Source organism: Mustelus asterias, chromosome 15, assembly GCF_964213995.1.
Source record: "Mustelus asterias chromosome 15, sMusAst1.hap1.1, whole genome shotgun sequence".
In the NCBI taxonomy this organism is placed as follows: Eukaryota; Metazoa; Chordata; class Chondrichthyes; order Carcharhiniformes; family Triakidae; genus Mustelus; species Mustelus asterias.
Window position 1 is genome coordinate 8,636,297 of NC_135815.1, and position 18,070 is coordinate 8,654,366.

The 18,070-nt window shown below is 45.4% G+C and overlaps 1 protein-coding gene across 1 annotated transcript; it reads right to left on the reverse strand.

Moving 5' to 3' along the window:
- Positions 1 to 7,414: 7,414 nt before the first annotated feature.
- LOC144504302 (endonuclease domain-containing 1 protein-like) lies at positions 7,415 to 12,014 on the reverse strand. The gene is made up of 2 exons (XM_078229435.1): positions 11,608 to 12,014; positions 7,415 to 10,481 (listed from the first exon to the last, which is right to left on the reverse strand). Exons 1-2 carry the CDS (start codon positions 11,908 to 11,910, stop codon positions 9,612 to 9,614), a joined length of 1,173 nt encoding a protein of 390 aa, XP_078085561.1. The 5' UTR covers positions 11,911 to 12,014; the 3' UTR covers positions 7,415 to 9,611.
- Between the last annotated feature and the right edge of the window lie 6,056 nt (positions 12,015 to 18,070).

Consider the following 18,070-nt stretch of genomic DNA (forward strand, 5'->3'; position numbering starts at 1 on the left):
ACTTACTAGTTTACCCTCAGAGTTTATATCTTCCCTCTTTATCATTTTTTTCATCTTCTGTTGGTTTTAAATCTTTCACAATCATCTGGCTTACCAATAAGAACATAAGGACATAAGAACATAAGAAATAGGAGCAGGAGTAGGCCATCTAGCCCCTCGAGCCTGCCCTGCCATTCAATAAGATCATGGCTGATCTGAAGTGGATCAGTTCCACTTACCCGCCTGATCCCCATAACCCCTAATTCCCTTACCGATCAGGAATCCATCTATCCATGATTTAAACATATTCAATGAGGTAGCCTCCACCACTTCAGTGGGCAGAGAATTCCAGAGATTCACCACCCTCTGAGAGAAGAAGTTCCTCCTCAACTCTGTCCTAAACTGACCCCCCTTTACTTTGAGGCTGTGCCCTCTAGTTCTAGCTTCCTTTCTAAGTGGAATAATCTTTGTCACATTGAATCCTTCTCCCTTACTGGGATATATCTCTGTTGTGAGTCACGAACTATTTTCTGACATTGCTGATCATTTCTGCTGAACTCCTTTCCCGGTCTACTCCAGCCAATGCTGCCCTCATTTCTTTATAATTACCCTGATTTCAGTTCAGCACAGTTGTTTCTGACCCAAGTTGCTCGCTATCAAACTGAATGCTAAATTCTACCATGTTATGATCACTGTTTCCTAGAGGGTCCTTTCCTGTTCATTAAACTTGCCTCAGTACACCTTACCAGATCCAAAGTAGCCTGATCCCTGGTTGGAGCCACAACATATTGCTCTAGGAAACTGTCCCGAATATACTCTATGAAGGAGAAATGAAGTGGAAATGGTCGAGAGCTTCAGGTTTTTAGGTGTCCAGATCACCAGCAACCTGTCCTGGTCCCCCCCCATGCCGACATTATAGTTAAGAAAGCCCACTAATGCCTCTACTTTCTCAGGAGATTAAGGAAACTTGGCATGTCCGCTACACCTCTCACCAACTTCTACAGATGCACCATAGAAAGCATTCTTTCTGGTTTTATCACAGCTTGGTATGGCTCCTGCTCTGCCCAAGATCGCAATAAACTGCAAAGAGTCGTGAACGAAGCCCAGTTTATCATTCAAACCAACCTCCCATCCATTGACTCTGTCTACATTTCCTGCTGCCTCGGAAAAGCAGCCAGCATAATTAAGGACCCCACGCACCCCGGACATTCTCTCTTCCATCTTCTCCCATCAGGAAAAAGGTACAAAAGTCTGAGGTCACGTACCAACCGACTCAAGAACAGCTTCTTTCCTGCTGCCGTCAGACTTTTGAATGGACCTACCTTACATTAAGTTGATCTTTCTCTACACCCTAGCTATGACTGTAACACTACATTCTGCACTCTCTCTTCCCTATTTATGGTGTGTTTTGTTTGTATAGTGCGCAAGAAACAATACTTTTCACTGTATACTAATACTTGTGACAATAATAAATCAAATCAAAAATTTTTCCTCATGGCTACCTCTGCCAATTTGATTTTCCCAATCCACATGAAGATTCCAGTCACCCACGATTAATGTACCACCTTTTCTACATGCCCTCATTATCTCCTGATTTTGACAAAGCTTTTGATCGCCTGACCTAACATCTCCTTATGTGGCTCTGGGCGGGATTTTCTAGCAATTCCGACTGGTGGGATCTACTGATCCCTCCGATCACGACCTCCCCCCCACCCCCGGCCCTGGAAGCTGGACAGGCGAGCCACACAAAACACCGGAGACATCAGAGGGACGGGAAGATTCCAATGGCAGCCTCCACTGCTGGAAAACATGCCACGGGGTGGAGAGGGATAGGAATCCTGTCCTTTTTTTCATAATTCCCTGTGAAATGCCTTTGGACATTTTGTCACATTGACGGTGTTATACTGATATAAGCTTTTGATTAACAGAAATAAGAAAGTATCTTAAGTTTGAAATGGAGAGGATTTTGGAATTCCAAATGGGATGGAGAAAGCCAGTAAGGTCAAGGATTCTAACATAAGAACATAAGAACTAGGAGCAGGAGTAGGCCATCTGGCCCCTCGAGCCTGCTCCGCCATTCAATAAGATCATGGCTGATCTTTTCGTGGACTCAGCTCCACTTACCCGCCCGCTCACCATAACCCTTAATTCCTTTACTGTTCAAAAATTTATCTATCCTTAGCTTAAAAACATTCAGAGGTAGCCTCAACTGCTTCGCTGGGCAGGGAATTCCACAAATTCACAATCCTTTGTGTGAAGAAGTTCCTCCTCAACTCAGTCCTAAATCTGCTTCCCCTTACTTTGAGGCTATGCCCCCTAGTTCTAGTTTCACCCGCCAGTGGAAACAACTTCCCTGTTTCTGTCTTATCTATTCCCTTCATAATCCTATATGTTTCTATAAGCTCTCCCCTCATTCTTCTGAATTCCAATGAGTATAGCCCCAGTCTATTCAGTCTTTCCTCATAAGCCAACCCTCTCAACTCCACAATCAACCTAGTGAATTTCCTCTGCACCCCCTCCAGTGCCAGTATATCCTTTCTCAAGTAAGGAGAACAAAACTGTACACAGTACTCCAGGTGTGGCCTCACCAGCACCTTATACAGCTGCAACATAATCTCGCTGTTTTTAAACTCCATTCCTCTAGCAATGAAGGACAAAAGTCCATTTGCCTTCTTAATTACCTGCTGCACCTGCAAACAGGTGATTCTTGCACAAGGACACTCAGGTCCCTCCGCACAGCAGCATGCTGCAATTTTTTACCATTTAAATAATAGCCCATTTTGCTGTTATTCCGACCAAAATGGATAACCCTTGGCCACGGTTTAAATAAGAGGTGCCAGTGGTATTTCTAAATAAGACCGATAATGAATCAGAACTGTCATATTCATTATTGATTGTAGCACATTTTTAATCAACACACATTGTAATAAGTTCAGAAAAACAAGTCAATCCAGATGTTAATATTGAAATCAGTTAAGAATCTTGTTCTGTTTTGTACCAAATTATTTCAATAGAATCATAAAATCCCTACAGTGCAGAATGAGGCCACAATCCCATCCAGGCCCTATACCAAGTTTGCAAACATGTAATTTGAGATTTTACACAAAGCCCCAAACCAAACTTTTACACAATTAATTAACCATGATAGTTGTGTGAATCAAGTCTACAAATACATAAAGGGCAAAAGAGTAACAAGGGAGAGAGTAGGGCCTCTTAAGGATCAACAAGGTCATCTATGTGAGGATCCACAAGAGATGGGTGAGATCCTAAATGAATATTTCTCATCAGTATTTACTGTTGAGAAAAGCATGGATGTTAGGGAACTTGGGGAATTAAATAGTGATGTCTTGAGGAGTGTACATATTACAGAGAAGGAGGTACTGGAAGTCTTAAAGCGCATCAAGGTAGATAAATCTGCGGGACCTGATGAGGTATATCCCAGGATGTTGTGAGAGGCTAGGGAGGAAATTGCGGGTCCCCTAGCCGAGATATTTGAATCATCGATAGTCACGGGTGATGTGCCTGAAGATTGGAGAGTGGCAAATGCTGTGCCTTTGTTTAAAAAGGGCTGCAGGGAAAAGCCTGGGAACTACAGGCCAGTTAGCCTCACACCTATGGTGGGTAAATTGTTGGGAGGTATTTTGAGAGACAGGATCTACAGGCATTTAGAGATGCAAGGACTGATTAGGGACAGTCAGCATGGTTTTGTGAGTGGAAAATCAAGTCTCATAAATTTAATTGAGTTTTTTGAAGGGGTAACCAAGAAGGTAGATGAGGGCAGTGCAGTTGATGTTGTCTACATGGACTTTAGCAAGGCCTTTGACAAGGTACCGCATGGTAGGTTGTTGCATAAAGTTAAATCTCACGGGACCCAGGGTGAGGTATCTGAATGGATACAAAATTGGCTTCTTGACAGAAGCCAGAGGGTGGTTGTAGAGAGTTGTTTTTCAAACTGGAGGCCTGTGACCAGCGGTGTGCCTCAGGGATCAGTGGTGGGCCCACTCTTATTTGTCATTTATGTTAATGATTTGGATGAGAATATAGGGGGCATGGTTAGTAAGTTTGCAGATGACACCAAGATTGGTGGCATGGTGGACAGTGAGGAAGGTTATCTCCAATTACAGTGGGATCTTGATCAATTGGGCCAGTGGGCTGACGAATGGCAGATGGAGTTTAATTTAGACAAATGCGAGGTAATGCATTTTGGTAGATTGAACCAGGGCAGGACTTACTCAGTTAATGGTAGAGCATGGAACCCCATCTTGCCTCCCACCCTGTTCCGCTCGATCCCCATAACCCTGTGCACTTACCATGGCCAATCCACCTAATGTACTCATCTTTGTACATTAAGAGGCAATTTAATATGGCCATACCACCTAGACTATTCATCTTTGGATACTAAGGGGCAATTTACTATGGCCAATCCATCTAAACAGCAACCTTTGCATACTTTGGGGCAATTTAGCATGACCAACCCACCTAACCTGCACATTTTTGGCACGTGGGAGGAAACTAGAGCACCCGGAGGAAACCCACACAGACAGGGGGAGAATGTGTAGACTCCACAGAGACAGTCACCCAAGCTGAGAATTCAACCCGCGTCCCTGGTGCTATGAGGTAGCAGTGCTAGCCGCTGTGCCACCGTGCCACCTAAGAAGTTCCTGTAATCAATTTGCTGTCAGAAGAATCTGGAAAATCTCAGCAGGTCTGACAGCATGTGTAGAGAGAAAATAGAGCCAACGTTTCAAAGTCAGAGTTGTTGATAAACTCAAGAGTACAGAGCCTACTTCCTGGGGTCTGAAGTAGAATTCTTCAAATAATATCTAGAAACTATTGATCACTGCCTTGTTCTCCTTGGGACAGGGGAGGCTAAGAGGAGATTTGATAGAGCTGTTTAAAAACCAGAGGTTTGATAGCAGAGGAACTGTTTCCATGGGCTGAAGGGACCCTAAGCAAAGGCCACAGAAGAGCCAAGAGGTGTCATTAGAAAAGGAGAACGCAGCGAATGGTTAGGATTTGAAATGAACATCCGAATAGAGTGATGGGTACAGATTCAATACTAACCTCCAAAAGAATATTGGATAAATAATTCATGGAAGAAAAATTGCAGAGAAATAGGGAAAGATTGTGCAATTGGGGCAAACTAGATTGCTCCTTGAAAGATCCAGTATTGACTCAATTGACCAAATGGCCCATTTCAATGAAATGTCTTGTATCTAATTTTGTATCAATGGCCCCTCAATCTAGTTCCTCAATTCCCAGTTTTCTCTACTTGCCTGTCACATTCTTTTGTAATTTTAATCACTGTTAGCTTTATTGCCCCTTAGAATGTATTGTTTTAATATTAAAAGCCATGAATGTTGAGTCTTTCTTTGTATTTGTATTTCCGTATACTGGACAGATTTTTTCTGATTCATCCACTCAGCCTCATTAAAGTCTCAATATCCTTGCTATCGTGTGGCACCAGTGATGACACTGCTATTTTAATTTATATTTATGTGTAAGATTCGGGCTGCTTTAAGAGGCAGAATTTTGTTACAAGAGTTGATTTGTCTGGCAAACATAGAGCACCACTGTGGAGAGCAGGATAATAACTGAGTTTAGCTGGGAATGTGTTACTTTATGGAGTTATTGGACCTTTTGTGTATTTAAGTTCCCCAGGGATTTTAGACTAGGTATGCAGAGTCATGTGAGTTTTAATTAGGTTGATTGACAGAGACAGAATCTTGTGATTAATGGAAGGAGCTAAGCTTGCAGGAACAGACTGGTTTCATTTTCATTTTAAACCAAGAGGAGTTGCTGCCTGGGCTGCCGGAAGAAAACAGCGTATCATTGCCTCTCTCTCTCTCCAAAGGCTTTCTGAAAGCTCCAAATCTGGTAACCTAAGCCAAAACAAGTATGCCTGTGTTTTGCTAATTAATGATAAGGAGAGGTTTAAGTCTATAAAAGAAATATTGCTTGATTGGAACTTGTAGTGACAAGTTAGCAGTTAAGAATTGTATCTTGTCATGTTTAAGTATTGTTCAATTGTTAAAGGTTGAGCTAATTCATTTGTTATAGTCCAACTGTGTTGTTAAACAAAGTTTGTTTTGATAAAAGCTCCTCAGTGTGTCAGTAGAATCGCACCTGGACTGAAACATCCTATCTTCACCCTAATGTCAAAAATAGAAAATAGTTGGGGTCTAGTCTGGTTGCATAATATATCCTAACACCACAATACAGAACACAGTACACTGAATGAGGTCTTATTAAGGTTTAATATAGACTTGTCATTATCTTTGTTTTCACACTCTGTATTGGTATTGGTAACCTGAACTACTTGAAACTCTCTGAATGCCCAGAACACCAAATCCGTTTCCATTACAACGCTGGAAACTGTTGTCATTTTTACCAAAACATCTACAACTTGCGCTCAGACCAAAAGAGAAAATGCTGGATAACCTCAGCAGGTCTGGCAGTATCTGTGAGAAGAGAAAAGAGTTTTGAGTCCAGATGACCCTTTGTCAAAGCTAAAAGGCAGAGAAAGTGGCCAATATTTATACTGCAGGGTGAGGGAATGAAAGATGAGTCATAGCCACAAAAACAAGGGGAATGCCGACATTGAACTTCACCTGCTATCTTTTAGCTCATTTCCCTCACGTAGGGAGTCAGGCTGATCGCGTGCTGTAGCTGCCAAGGCAGACGTTAAATGCCCTCATTTTGTTGGGATTGTTTCCTTTGGGAATGTGGTTTGGAGGAGCGGTAGATGGAGTCAGGGATTTGCCCAGATGGTCAGGTAACTGAAGCATAAAAATAACACACGTGGGGGAGCGACAGGTCTCACTTAACCTGAGTGGTTCATCATAGAAAGGGAAGAGGGAGCAAAGTCCCAGAAGTTGATTAAGTTGATAGTTACTGGTGGTGACTCACAAGAGTCCATTGTACACTGTACTCTTTATCTCTTCCTCCATTGATTTTAATCGCACACTGCTGATTCACACATCACCAAAAGCAATTTCACCCCTAAAGTGCCAAAACAAAGCAGCTCATGCCAAGAATATTGAGAATCTATCAGTAACAAGGCGACGTATAACAAAAACATAGAAAATAGGAGCAAGAGTTGGCCATTCAGCCCTTTGAACATGATTTCCCTTTCGTTGCAAGTTATTGTCAGAAGATTACATTGGAAAAGGCAGGCAGTGGTGTGTTTCGGTACCCAGAGAGAATGGATTCCAGCTTAGAAAGGAGTATGTAGAAGGGCCAGTGTGTAATGGTGGGAAAATTTAAGGCCATCATTACAGATGGAGCTTGGGAAGGACAGTATTGGGACACTGGTTATGGCTAATCATTCTCTTTGGGCAGGCTACATCACCCACATGCCTGACACTGGACACGAGCTCCCATTCTCATTCACAAATACCTTCCGTCTTTAGTGCATAAAGTCAACAGTTCTTTTGATTTGGTTTGATTTATTATTGTCAGATGTATTAGTGTACAGTGAAAAGTATTGTTTCTTGTATGCGATACAGACAAAGCATACCGTTCACAGAGAAGGAAAGGAGAGGGTGCAGAGTGTAGTGTTACAGTCATAGCTAGGGTGTAGAGAAAGATCAGCTTAATGCAAGGTAAGTCCATTCAGAAGTCTGACGGCAGCAGGGAAGAAGCTGTTCCTGAGTCGGTTGGTACGTAACCTCAGACTTTCGTATCCTTTTCCCGACGGAAGATGGTGAAAGAGAGAATGTCCGGGGTGCGAGGGGTCCTTAATTATGCTGGCTGCTTTTCCGAGGCAGCGGGAAGTGTAGACGGAGTCAATGGATGGGAAGCTGGTTTGAGTGCTCAGAGTTCTAAGACTTTAAAAAGCCTCATGTAGAGTTTGTCACCTGAGTTAATAGTGTACTCACGTGTATATGTGTGCATATATGAGTGTGTAAGCATGTACGCTTGCATGTGAGTGCTGCATGTCTCAGTGACGTATCTCAAAGATCTTGAAAGAATATCACTGGTTTTTGTAAAGTCTGCTCACGGAGACTTATAGAGTCATAGAGGTTTACAGCATGGAAACAGGCCCTTCAGCCCAACTTGTCCATGCCGCCCTTATTTTTTTTTAAAACTCCTAAGCTAATCCAAATTGCCCGCATTTGGCCCATATCCCTCTATACCCATCTTACCCATGTAACTATCTAAATGCTTTTTAAAAGATAAAATTGTACCCGCCTCTACTACTACCTCTAGCAGCTTGTTCCAGACACTCACCACCCTCTGTGTGAAAAAATTGCCCCTCTGGACACTTTTGTATCTCTCCCCTCTCACCTTAAACCTATGCCCTCTAGTTTTAGACTCCCCTACCTTTGGGAAAAGATATTGACTATCTATGCCACTCATTATTTTATAGACCTCTATGAGGTCACCCCTCAGCCTCCTACGCTCCAGAGAGAAAAGTCCCAGTCTATTCAGCCTCTCCTTATAACTCAACCCATCAAGTCCCAGTAGCATCCTAATAAATCTTTTCTGCACTCTTTCTAGTTTAATAATATCCTTTCTATAATAAGGTGACCAGAATTGCTCACAGTATTCCAAGTGTGACCTTACCAATATCTTGTACAACTTCAAAAAGACGTCCCAACTCCTGTATTCAATGTTCTGACCGATGAAACTAAGCATACCGAAGCCTTCTTCACCACTCTGTCCACCTGTGACTCCGCTTTCAAGGAACTATGAACATGTACCCCTAGATCTCTTTGTTAATGTACAGTTAATGTAAGCAGTATCCCCATAGACATAATTCCCTCTTCAGAATTATTTAGTACAAAACAGATATAATAATGTGGGTGTTATGTTTCCAGCCTTTTAACCCCACTGGACAGCTACAGAAAGACACCTAGCTGGTGACTCTCATACAGAGAAAGATCCACCCTAAAACAGCAGAACCTCAAGAAAGAGACTCATATCCTGGCAGATCCCAGTCCCAAAATCCAGAGAGAAGAAGAGACATAGAGAAAGCAATCTCTCTCTAAAGATCCCAAGCAGCAAACTGAACTGGATTTCTCTGTGTAAGCCTAGCTCCACCCAGTCACATGATTTTACTGTCACTCAAACTAATCAAGCCTTACTCTGCAAAGCCCCAGGGGGAAAAAAACACTAAAATAACAACCCTGCATTAGTCCAGATTAAAACAAGCATTGTAGCAATTAAGATCAATTATGCTGCTGCAGTAACAACAGGGCTACTAGATGCAGACAAAATGGCACCGATAATAAAGCAAACTGCTAAAACAGATCCGGCACAAGAAACATAACCCAAATACATTTCTTAAAGGCACAGTGCTGTCACACTTGGACACAGAGTAGTCTGGGTCAATGGCTAACCGACAATCAAATGACAAAAGTTAGTGTGAAAAGGAACTCGTGGTGGTTTACACAGCAGTGATCACGGGTCTTTCTGGATTGAGGAAGAGGTTTTGGCAATTTGCCTCTTAACCATGTGAAAAATGAACAATGTCCATAAGGGCTTGCTGACTCTGTAATGATTAGTGTTTTCTGAGAATTGCGCAATCATGAGGTTCCTGGTAATTATTAGTAGTTGATCCACACCGAGCCCTGAATTTGCAATAGCATTACCTCGGCCGGATACAGGATGCTGCTATCTAAATTCAGTTAAGGATGAGCAGCATTGTTGAGGAGGACACCAAGGGCATTTACCGCGAGAATTCCGACAACCGTGACCAAGCCACGGAAAACCGGACTGCTGGCCCTGCCAACCTCTATCAGACCGCTGGTCACCACTCGCACCATGGCTTGACCAGGATCCAGGAACTCGGAATAGACGAACCGGCAGATTCCCACAGCCGCCTCGTAGCCGAGCGGTCGCAATGGGGAACCCCCCGTGTTTGCCGGATTGATGATTTTATCCTGGATCAGCCCTTCCACTTCTTTTAAGATTTCCATTTCATCGCTTTCGCTGGCCCCTCTGCAGCTGTCAAACAACTTGCCCACACGCAGCTTGTTCTGCAGCTGGCGGACGGAGAGGTGTACCACCTCCTTTTCCGGCTTCATTGACTTCATAAACGCAAAGGAGAAATCTCTGTTGTATTTGAGGACATTCTGCCCCTCCGCTTCCACATTGTCATTCAGACAGGGGTCGTTGTTCTGGTCCTGTGGGTAACTGCAGCAAAGTGCTGTCCACACCAGGCCGGGCACCGAGACCCTGTTTTTCATTTTCGTCCTGGTGGGATTGGCGGCGCCCGTCACCAGATAGGTGGACCGGCCGGACTTGTGGCATATCCGTGCCAACTTCTGGACGACGGACTCTGCCTCCTGGTACCAGTTGACGTTGGCCGCGTGCTCCTCGGGCACTGCGTTGGTGAGGGTGCAGGTGGCTGTGGCACTCTCCTTGTCATTGAGCGAAAACGGGTAGAGATGGCCCCGGTCATAGCCGGAGTCCTGGTAATCCGCATCCACCGCCTGTTTGTCACTGTGCTCCGCGCTGCTGCTTCTCATTGTAGCTACAGCATTTTGATTATCGATCTGTGAACAATGCAGAGAAAATAAAGCGTTAGGAAAATTAAAACTTCGCAATGTGTTCACTGCAGTCTGACCTCCCAGTAATCAACACCCTCAACCAGGCAGCAAATTTCAAAGATGGTTGTTGGATCAGCTATGATCTCCTAGAATGGTAGATCAGGCTGGAGGGGCTGAATGGCCTCCCGCCTCCTTCTGATCAAGAGTCAGTCACAGCCTCAGTGTACACATTGTCAGTACGACATTTTATTTCCGTTCCAGAGTTATGGGCAAGGAGGTATTCACCTGGCTTTGCAAAAATATACCTTAAAATATCTGGAACGAATAGAAAGAACATTTGAAAATGGCCATTATGGGAAGGGCAATAATATTCATGCTTTCTACACAGATCGCAGTATACCCTGAGAAACTTCAATATCATAAAATAAACATTACAGACATTTCAAACTGGTGAGTAAGGAAGTATTCATTAAGAAACCCCACCAACGCCTCTACTTTCTCAGTAAGAAGTCTCACAACATCAGGTTAAAGTCCAACAGGTTTATTTGATATCTCGAGCTTTCGGAGCGCCACTCCTTCCTCAGGTGACTCACTCATGAGCTCCATGGACAAATACATGAATAGGATGGGAATAGAGGGATATTATCCCCGGAAGGGTAGGAGGTTTTAGTTCAGACGGGCCGCATTGTTGGTGCAGGCTTGGATGGCCGAATGGCCTGTTCCTGTGCTGTAATTTTCTTTGTTCTTTGTACTTTGAAGAGACGAAGGCTCAGCTGTATCTAAATCCCAGTGCAGACATGATGGGCCAAATGGCCTTCTTCTGCACAGTAACAATTTGTTCTTATTACAGAGCTCTGGCTCTGTGTTTTACGGTATATATTTATAAATGCTATTCAGCTGGCAGAGAGTTAGAACCGATCCCAGGAATGCACAGGAGTTTTGACTGCCTGCAGGGTTGGCTCAGAGTCAGAAACTGCTCTTGTTGGATTATTTTTTGGGGGGGGAACAAAGGACATGAAACTTTTATCTAGTTTCATCTGGTCGGATGAACGGACAATAAGTGACCCCCCCCCCCCCCCCCCCTCAAAAAGCCAGACTGTTCTGGGAACACAACACCAGAGGACTCAGTTACCTGGGGTTCCATGAACCAGGGGCTGGGTCTATAAGCTTCACTCTGTCCCATGATGCAGGGGTACCTGTAGGCAGAGTAGACAGGGATCCGCAGGTCTGTCCTGTACAGCGTTCCAAAGTGATAGTGGTTCTTGTACCTCTGGCAGATCCTGACCCGGCCTCTGGTGGGGAATCCCTGTGGCGGGACTCTGTTCTGAAAGAACCAGCCGCAGGTCTGGAAGTCCCGGACCACCTCCCCCAGCACCGTCCCGGGACACAGGAGTGCCAGCAGGAGCAGGAGTGGGGCTGAATTCCCTCTTCCCATTGCAAAGGAGTGTCCCTCTCCCGGTTCAACAGCGGGGTCTGTCAGTTTCTGATCCGGTTCCACTGAGGCCCTGAGCGCGACTTCAATTCATTTATTTTCGGAAGTTCCCGTCACTCATGGATTTTGGAGAACTGCTGACACTACATCCCATTCCCCTCCCCTCTCAGCCCACACAGCTTCCCGTAAAAACACAAACCTCTCCCCTTTCTGCAAACACACACTCACCAACAACCTCCACTCTGAGTTCCTTTCCTACACACTGCTGCTCTCTGTCTCATTCTGCCTCATTCATAGAATCATAGACGGGAGAGATAGATACATTTCTAATTTTAAAAAGGAATAAGGGGATATGGGGAACAGGTGGGAAGGTGGATTTGAGACCAGGGAGAGATCAACCATGATCTGATTGAATGGGGGAGCAGGCTTGAAGGACTGAATTTGTCTACTTCTGCTCTTAATTCCTATCATAGAATCCTTACAGTGCAGAAGGAGGCCATTCAGCCCATCGAGCCTGCACCAACACCAATCCCACCCAGGCCCTAACCCCGTAATCCCATGTATTTACCCTTCTAATCTCCCTGATACTAAGGGTCAATTTAGCAGGGCCAATCCACCTCCACATCTTTGGACTGTGGGAGGAAACTGGAGCACCCTGAGTAAACCCACACAGACACGGGGAGAATGTGCAAACTCCATTAAGGCAGTGACCCAAACTGGGAATCGAACCCTGGTCCCTGGCGCTGTGAGGCAGCAGTGCTAACCACTATGCCACCATGCCACCCATGACAACTGCTAGATTGTTGTTAACATCTCAACTGGCAAGAAAGGAGGGAAATAGACCTCATGCTCGTCACAGTCTCACAACGTCCCAACATCCTTTTACATTTTCAAAGTGCAGTCACTGTGATGCAGGAAATGCAGCAGCCAACTTGTGCACAGCAAGATCCCAGACCCCTTTCTTTGAAATGGTGTGAGGGATAATCATTGGCCAGGACATGAGGAGTAACTCCCCTGTTCTTCTTCAGGTGGTGCCGTGGGATCTTTCACATCCACCCAGTCGGGCTGAAGGATCTTCGGTTTAAAAGCTAATTACTGTGGATGCTGGAATCTGAAACCAAAAGAGAAAATGCTGGAAAATCTCAGCAGGTCTGGCAGCATCTGTAAGGAGAGAAAGGTGCTGACGTTTTGACCCTTTGTCAAAGCTACAAGGCATAGAAAGTGGGAGATATTTATACTGTGGAGATGCCGGCGTTGGACTGGGGTAAACACAGTAAGAAGTTTAACAACACCAGGTTAAAGTCCAACAGGTTTATTTGGTAGCAAAAGCCACACAAGCTTTCGAGGCTCTAAGCCCCTTCTTCAGGTGAGTGGGAATTCTGTTCACAAACAGAACTTATAAAGACACAGACTCAACCACAGTTTCACTGGCTGTCTTGTCTGGAGACAATACACATCTTTTTAGCCTGTCTTGATGCTCTCTCCACTCCCATTGTTTTGTTTCTTAAAGACTGGATTAGTTGTAAGTATTCGCATTCCAACCATTATTCATGTAAATTGAGTCTGTGTCTTTACAAGTTCTGTTTGTGAACAGAATTCCCACTCACCTGAAGAAGGGGCTTAGAGCCTCGAAAGCTTGTGTGGCTTTTGCTACCAAATAAACCTGTTGGACTTTAACCTGGTGTTGTTAAACTTCTTACTAAGATATTTATACTGCAGGGGGAGGGAATGAAAGATGAGTCATAGCCACAGAAACCAGGGGAAAAGACTGCAGTATAAATGTCTCCCATTTTCTAAATGTCTTGGAGCTTTGACAAAGGTTCATCTGGACCCAAAACGTCAGCTCTTTTCTCTCCTTACAGATGCTGCAGGATCTTCGGTTTGTTGTTTCTTTAAAATTCTTTTGTGGGATGTGGTTGTCGCTGGCTAGAACCAGCTTTCTTTATTGTCCATCCCTAATTGCCCTTGAGAAAGTGGTGGGTGAGCCACCTTTTCGAACCACTGCGGTCCATGTGGTGTAGGTACACCCACTGTGCTGTTAGGGAGGGGGTTCCAGGACCTGAGGGCCAAAATCCAGGCTGGCCCTCCTGTACCACACCAGGGCTGTGCTGCAGTGTCGAAGGTGCCGTTATGTGGGTGAGGCCTCGAATTGAAGCTCCATCTGCCCCCTCTGGCAGACATAAGAATGATGTGGAGATAAGAATTGCACCTTTTCGACACATAAGAATTGCCATGAATCTATTCTGAAGAAAGAATCACAGACTCCCGACAGTTCAGAAGGAGGCCATTCGGCCCATTGAGTCAGCACTGACCACAATCCCAACCGGGCCCTATGCTCATAACCTAATTTATTTACCTTACTAGCCCCCTGACACTAAGGGGCAATTTATCATGGCCAATGCACCTAACCCGCACACCTTGGACTGTGGGAGGAAACCGGAGCACCCGGAGGAAACCCACGCAGACACGGGGAGAATGTGCAGACTCCACACAGACAGTCCCCCCGAGACCGAAATCGAACCAGGGTCCCTGGAGCTGCAAGGCAGCAATGCTAACCACTGTGCCACCGTGCCACCCTTAGGTTGGGGAGCTCTCCCTCCCTGGACAATACTAATTTATCCTTGGATCAACATCACAAAAACAGATTATCTGATCATCAGGACATTGCTGTGTGTGGGTTCTTGGTGTGTACAAGTTGGCTGCCGCGTTTCCTACATTACAACAGTGACTGCGTTTCAAAGGTACTTAATTGGTTGCAACACGCTTTGGAGCCTCCTGAAATAATGAAAGGTAAATGTGAGTCTTTTTCCTTTTTAGTTTGTCAGTTATACAAAATCCCAGGTCACCTTTCCAGCAAATTAACTGCAGGGTGTGAGTTTACATTCTGCCACTGGGGAGCGCCAAACACCAGTGTAACACCAAGAGCTGCTTGCCTCAGATCAGAAAATGGATTAAACATTGAAAAATATATATCATCCATTAAAAATACGCTGTGTAAAATGTTTTGAGCGAGAGCAACGTGTATTTATATAATCCTGTTAAATTGTAAATCATTCCAAATCAGCCGGTTTGGATTTGGGCTGCACGGTGGCACAGTGGTTAGCACTGCTGCCTCGCAGCGCCAGGGACCTGGGTTCAATTCTGGCCTCAGGTCACTGTCTGTGTGGGGTTTGCACGTTCTCCCCGTGTCTGTGTGGGTTTCCTCCGGGTGCTCCGGTTTCCTCCCACTCTCCAAAGATGTGCGGGTTAGGTTGATTTGGTCATGCTTAATTGACCCTAGTGTCAGGGGGATTAGTAGGATAAATATGTTTGGGTTACGGGGATAGGGCCTAGTGAGGATTGTTGTCAGTGCAGGCTTGATGGGCTGAATGGCCTCCCTCTGTGCTGTACGGATTCTAAAAAAAAGTTTATTTATTAGTCACAAGTAGGCTTACATTAACACTGCAATGAAGTTACTGTGAAAATCCCCTAGTTGCCACACTCCGACGCCTGTTCGGGTAACACTGAGGGAGAAGTTAGTATGGTCAATGCACCTAACCAGCACGTCTTTTGGACTGTGGGAGAAAACCGGAGTACCCAGAGGAAACCCATGCAGACATGGGGAGAACGTGCAGACTCCACACAAACAGTGACCCAAGCCAGGAATCAAACCCAGGGTCCCTGGCACTGTGAGGCAGCAGTGCTAACCACTGTGCCACCGTGCCGCCCTGATTCTATGATCCTATGATCTTGTACAATAATACGCCACTCTGAAGCATTTTCTGTGATTACAGTTGCTGTGAGCCATGGCTCAGTACCTCACCATCTCCATTCTGATTCAGGAGGTCTCACCCCAAAGATCTGAGCACAAATTCAGGCTGATACTGAGGGTGTCATTATCGTATTGCTGTTTATCTGAGCTCCCTGGGTTTAAATTGGCTGCTGTGTTTCCTATGTCACAGCAATGAGCACACTTTAAGAGAACTGCATTGACTATAAAGACCTTTGGGCCAGTCTGAGGTTGCTAAAGGTGCGAGATTTCCAAAAGTGAAGTCTGGGACTCCCCGAGGTAATGCTTCCTCACAGCGTGAACAGATTTCCCTTTGCAGGTTCCTGCTCTGCTTGTACCATTGTGCTGTAAGAAGTTTAACAACACCAGGTTAAAGTCCAACAGGTTTATTTGGTAGCAAAAGCCACACAAGCTTTCGAGGCTCTGAGCCCCTTCTTCAGGTGAGTGGGAATTCTGTTCACAAACAGAACTTATAAGACACAGACTCAATTTACATGAATAATGGTTGGAATGCGAATACTTACAACTAATCCAGTCTTTAAGAAACAAAACAATGGGAGTGGGGAGAGCATCAAGACAGGCTAAAAAGATGTGTATTGTCTCCAGACAAGACAGCCAGTAAAACTCTGCAGGTCCACGCAACTGTGGGAGTTACAAATAGTGTGACATAAATTCTGATTCTAGGATCGCATGATAAAGACTCAGGAGGAAAAAAGCAGAAATATTTATGTGAAATAGTGTGACATAAACCCAATATCCCGGTTGAGGCCGTCCTTGTGTGTGCGGAACCTGGCTATCAGTTTCTGCTCCGCGACTCTGCGCTGTCGTGTGTCGCGAAGGCCGCCTTGGAGAACGCTTACCCGAATATCAGAGGCCGAATGCCCGTGACCGCTGAAGTGCTCCCCAACAGGAAGAGAACAGTCTTGCCTGGTGATTGTCGAGCGGTGTTCATTCATCCGTTGTCGCAGCGTCTGCATAGTTTCCCCAATGTACCATGCCTCGGGACATCCTTTCTTGCAGCGTATCAGGTAGACAACGTTGGCCGAGTTGCAAGAGTATGTACCGTGTACCTGGTGGATGGTGTTCTCACGTGAGATGATGGCATCTGTGTCGATGATCCGGCACGTCTTGCAGAGGTTGCTGTGGCAGGGTTGTGTGGTGTCTTGGTCACTGTTCTCCTGAAGGCTGGGTAGTTTGCTGCGGACAATGGTCTGTTTGAGGTTGTGCGGTTGTTTGAAGGCAAGAAGTGGGCGTGTGGGGATGGCCTTGGCGAGATGTTCGTCTTCATCAATGACATGTTGAAGGCTCCGGAGGAGATGCCGTAGCTTCTCCGCTCCGGGGAAGTACTGGACAACGAAGGGTACTCTGTCCACCGTGTCCCGTGTTTGTCTTCTGAGGAGGTCGGTGCGGTTTTTCGCTGTGGCGCGTTGGAACTGTTGATCAATGAGTCTAGCGCCATATCCTGTTCTTATGAGGGCATCTTTCAGCGTCTGGAGGTGTCTGTTGCGATCCTCCTCATCCGAGCAGATCCTGTGTATTCGGAGGGCTTGTCCATTGTGCTACCAGAATCCAGTGAAATGGCCATAAATTAGTGCCTTTTCTTCTATTTGAAGTCAATTCCCCGTCAAGTCAGGGGGTGTAGAGGTACTGTTACTAATAATCCAGAGACCCAGGGGTAATGTTTTGGGGACCCGGGTATCAAATGCCAGCACGGTGGCACAGTGGGTTAGCACTGTTGCCTCACAGCTCCAGGGACCCAGGTTCCATTCCCAGCTTGGGTCACTGTCTGTGTGGAGTTTGCACATTCTCCCCATGTCTGCGTGGGTTTGCTCTGGTTTCCTCCCACAGTCCAAAGATGTGCGGGTTGGGTTGATTGGCCGTGCTAAATTGTCCCTTAGTGTCAGGGGGATTAACAGGTAAATGCGTGTGGTAACGGGGATAGGGCCTGGGTGGGATTGCTGTTGGTGCAGGCTCGATGGGCTGAATGGCCTCCCTTCTGTACTGGAGGGATTCTATGATTCTAAATTGTGGGGGAGGGGTTGGCTTAGTGGTATTATCGCTGGACAATTAATCCAGGAACTCAGCTCATGGTCTGGGTCCAGGGTTCAAATCCTGCCATGGCAGATGGTGGAATTTGAATTCAATTTTTTAAAAATCTGGAGTTCAGAATCTACTGATGACCATGAAACTATTGTCAATTGTCGGAAAAACCCATCTGGTTCACTAATGTCCTTTAGGGAAGGAAATCTGCCATCTTACCTGGTCTGGCCTACATGTAACTCCAGAACCACAATGTGGTTGATTCTCAACTGCCCTCGGGCAACTAGGGATGGGCAATAAATGCTGACCAGCCAGTGACCCCCATGTCCCACAAACGAATAAAATAAAAAAAAT

Excerpts from the sequence above, each read along its gene's own strand:
- LOC144504302 (XM_078229435.1), bottom strand. The coding sequence starts at position 11,910 with ATGGGAAGAGGGAATTCAGCCCCACTCCTGCTCCTGCTGGCACTCCTG. Across the intron at positions 10,482-11,607 it reads CCTGGTTCATGGAACCCCAG|ATCGATAATCAAAATGCTGT; the intron begins GTAACTGAGTCC and ends CATTGTTCACAG.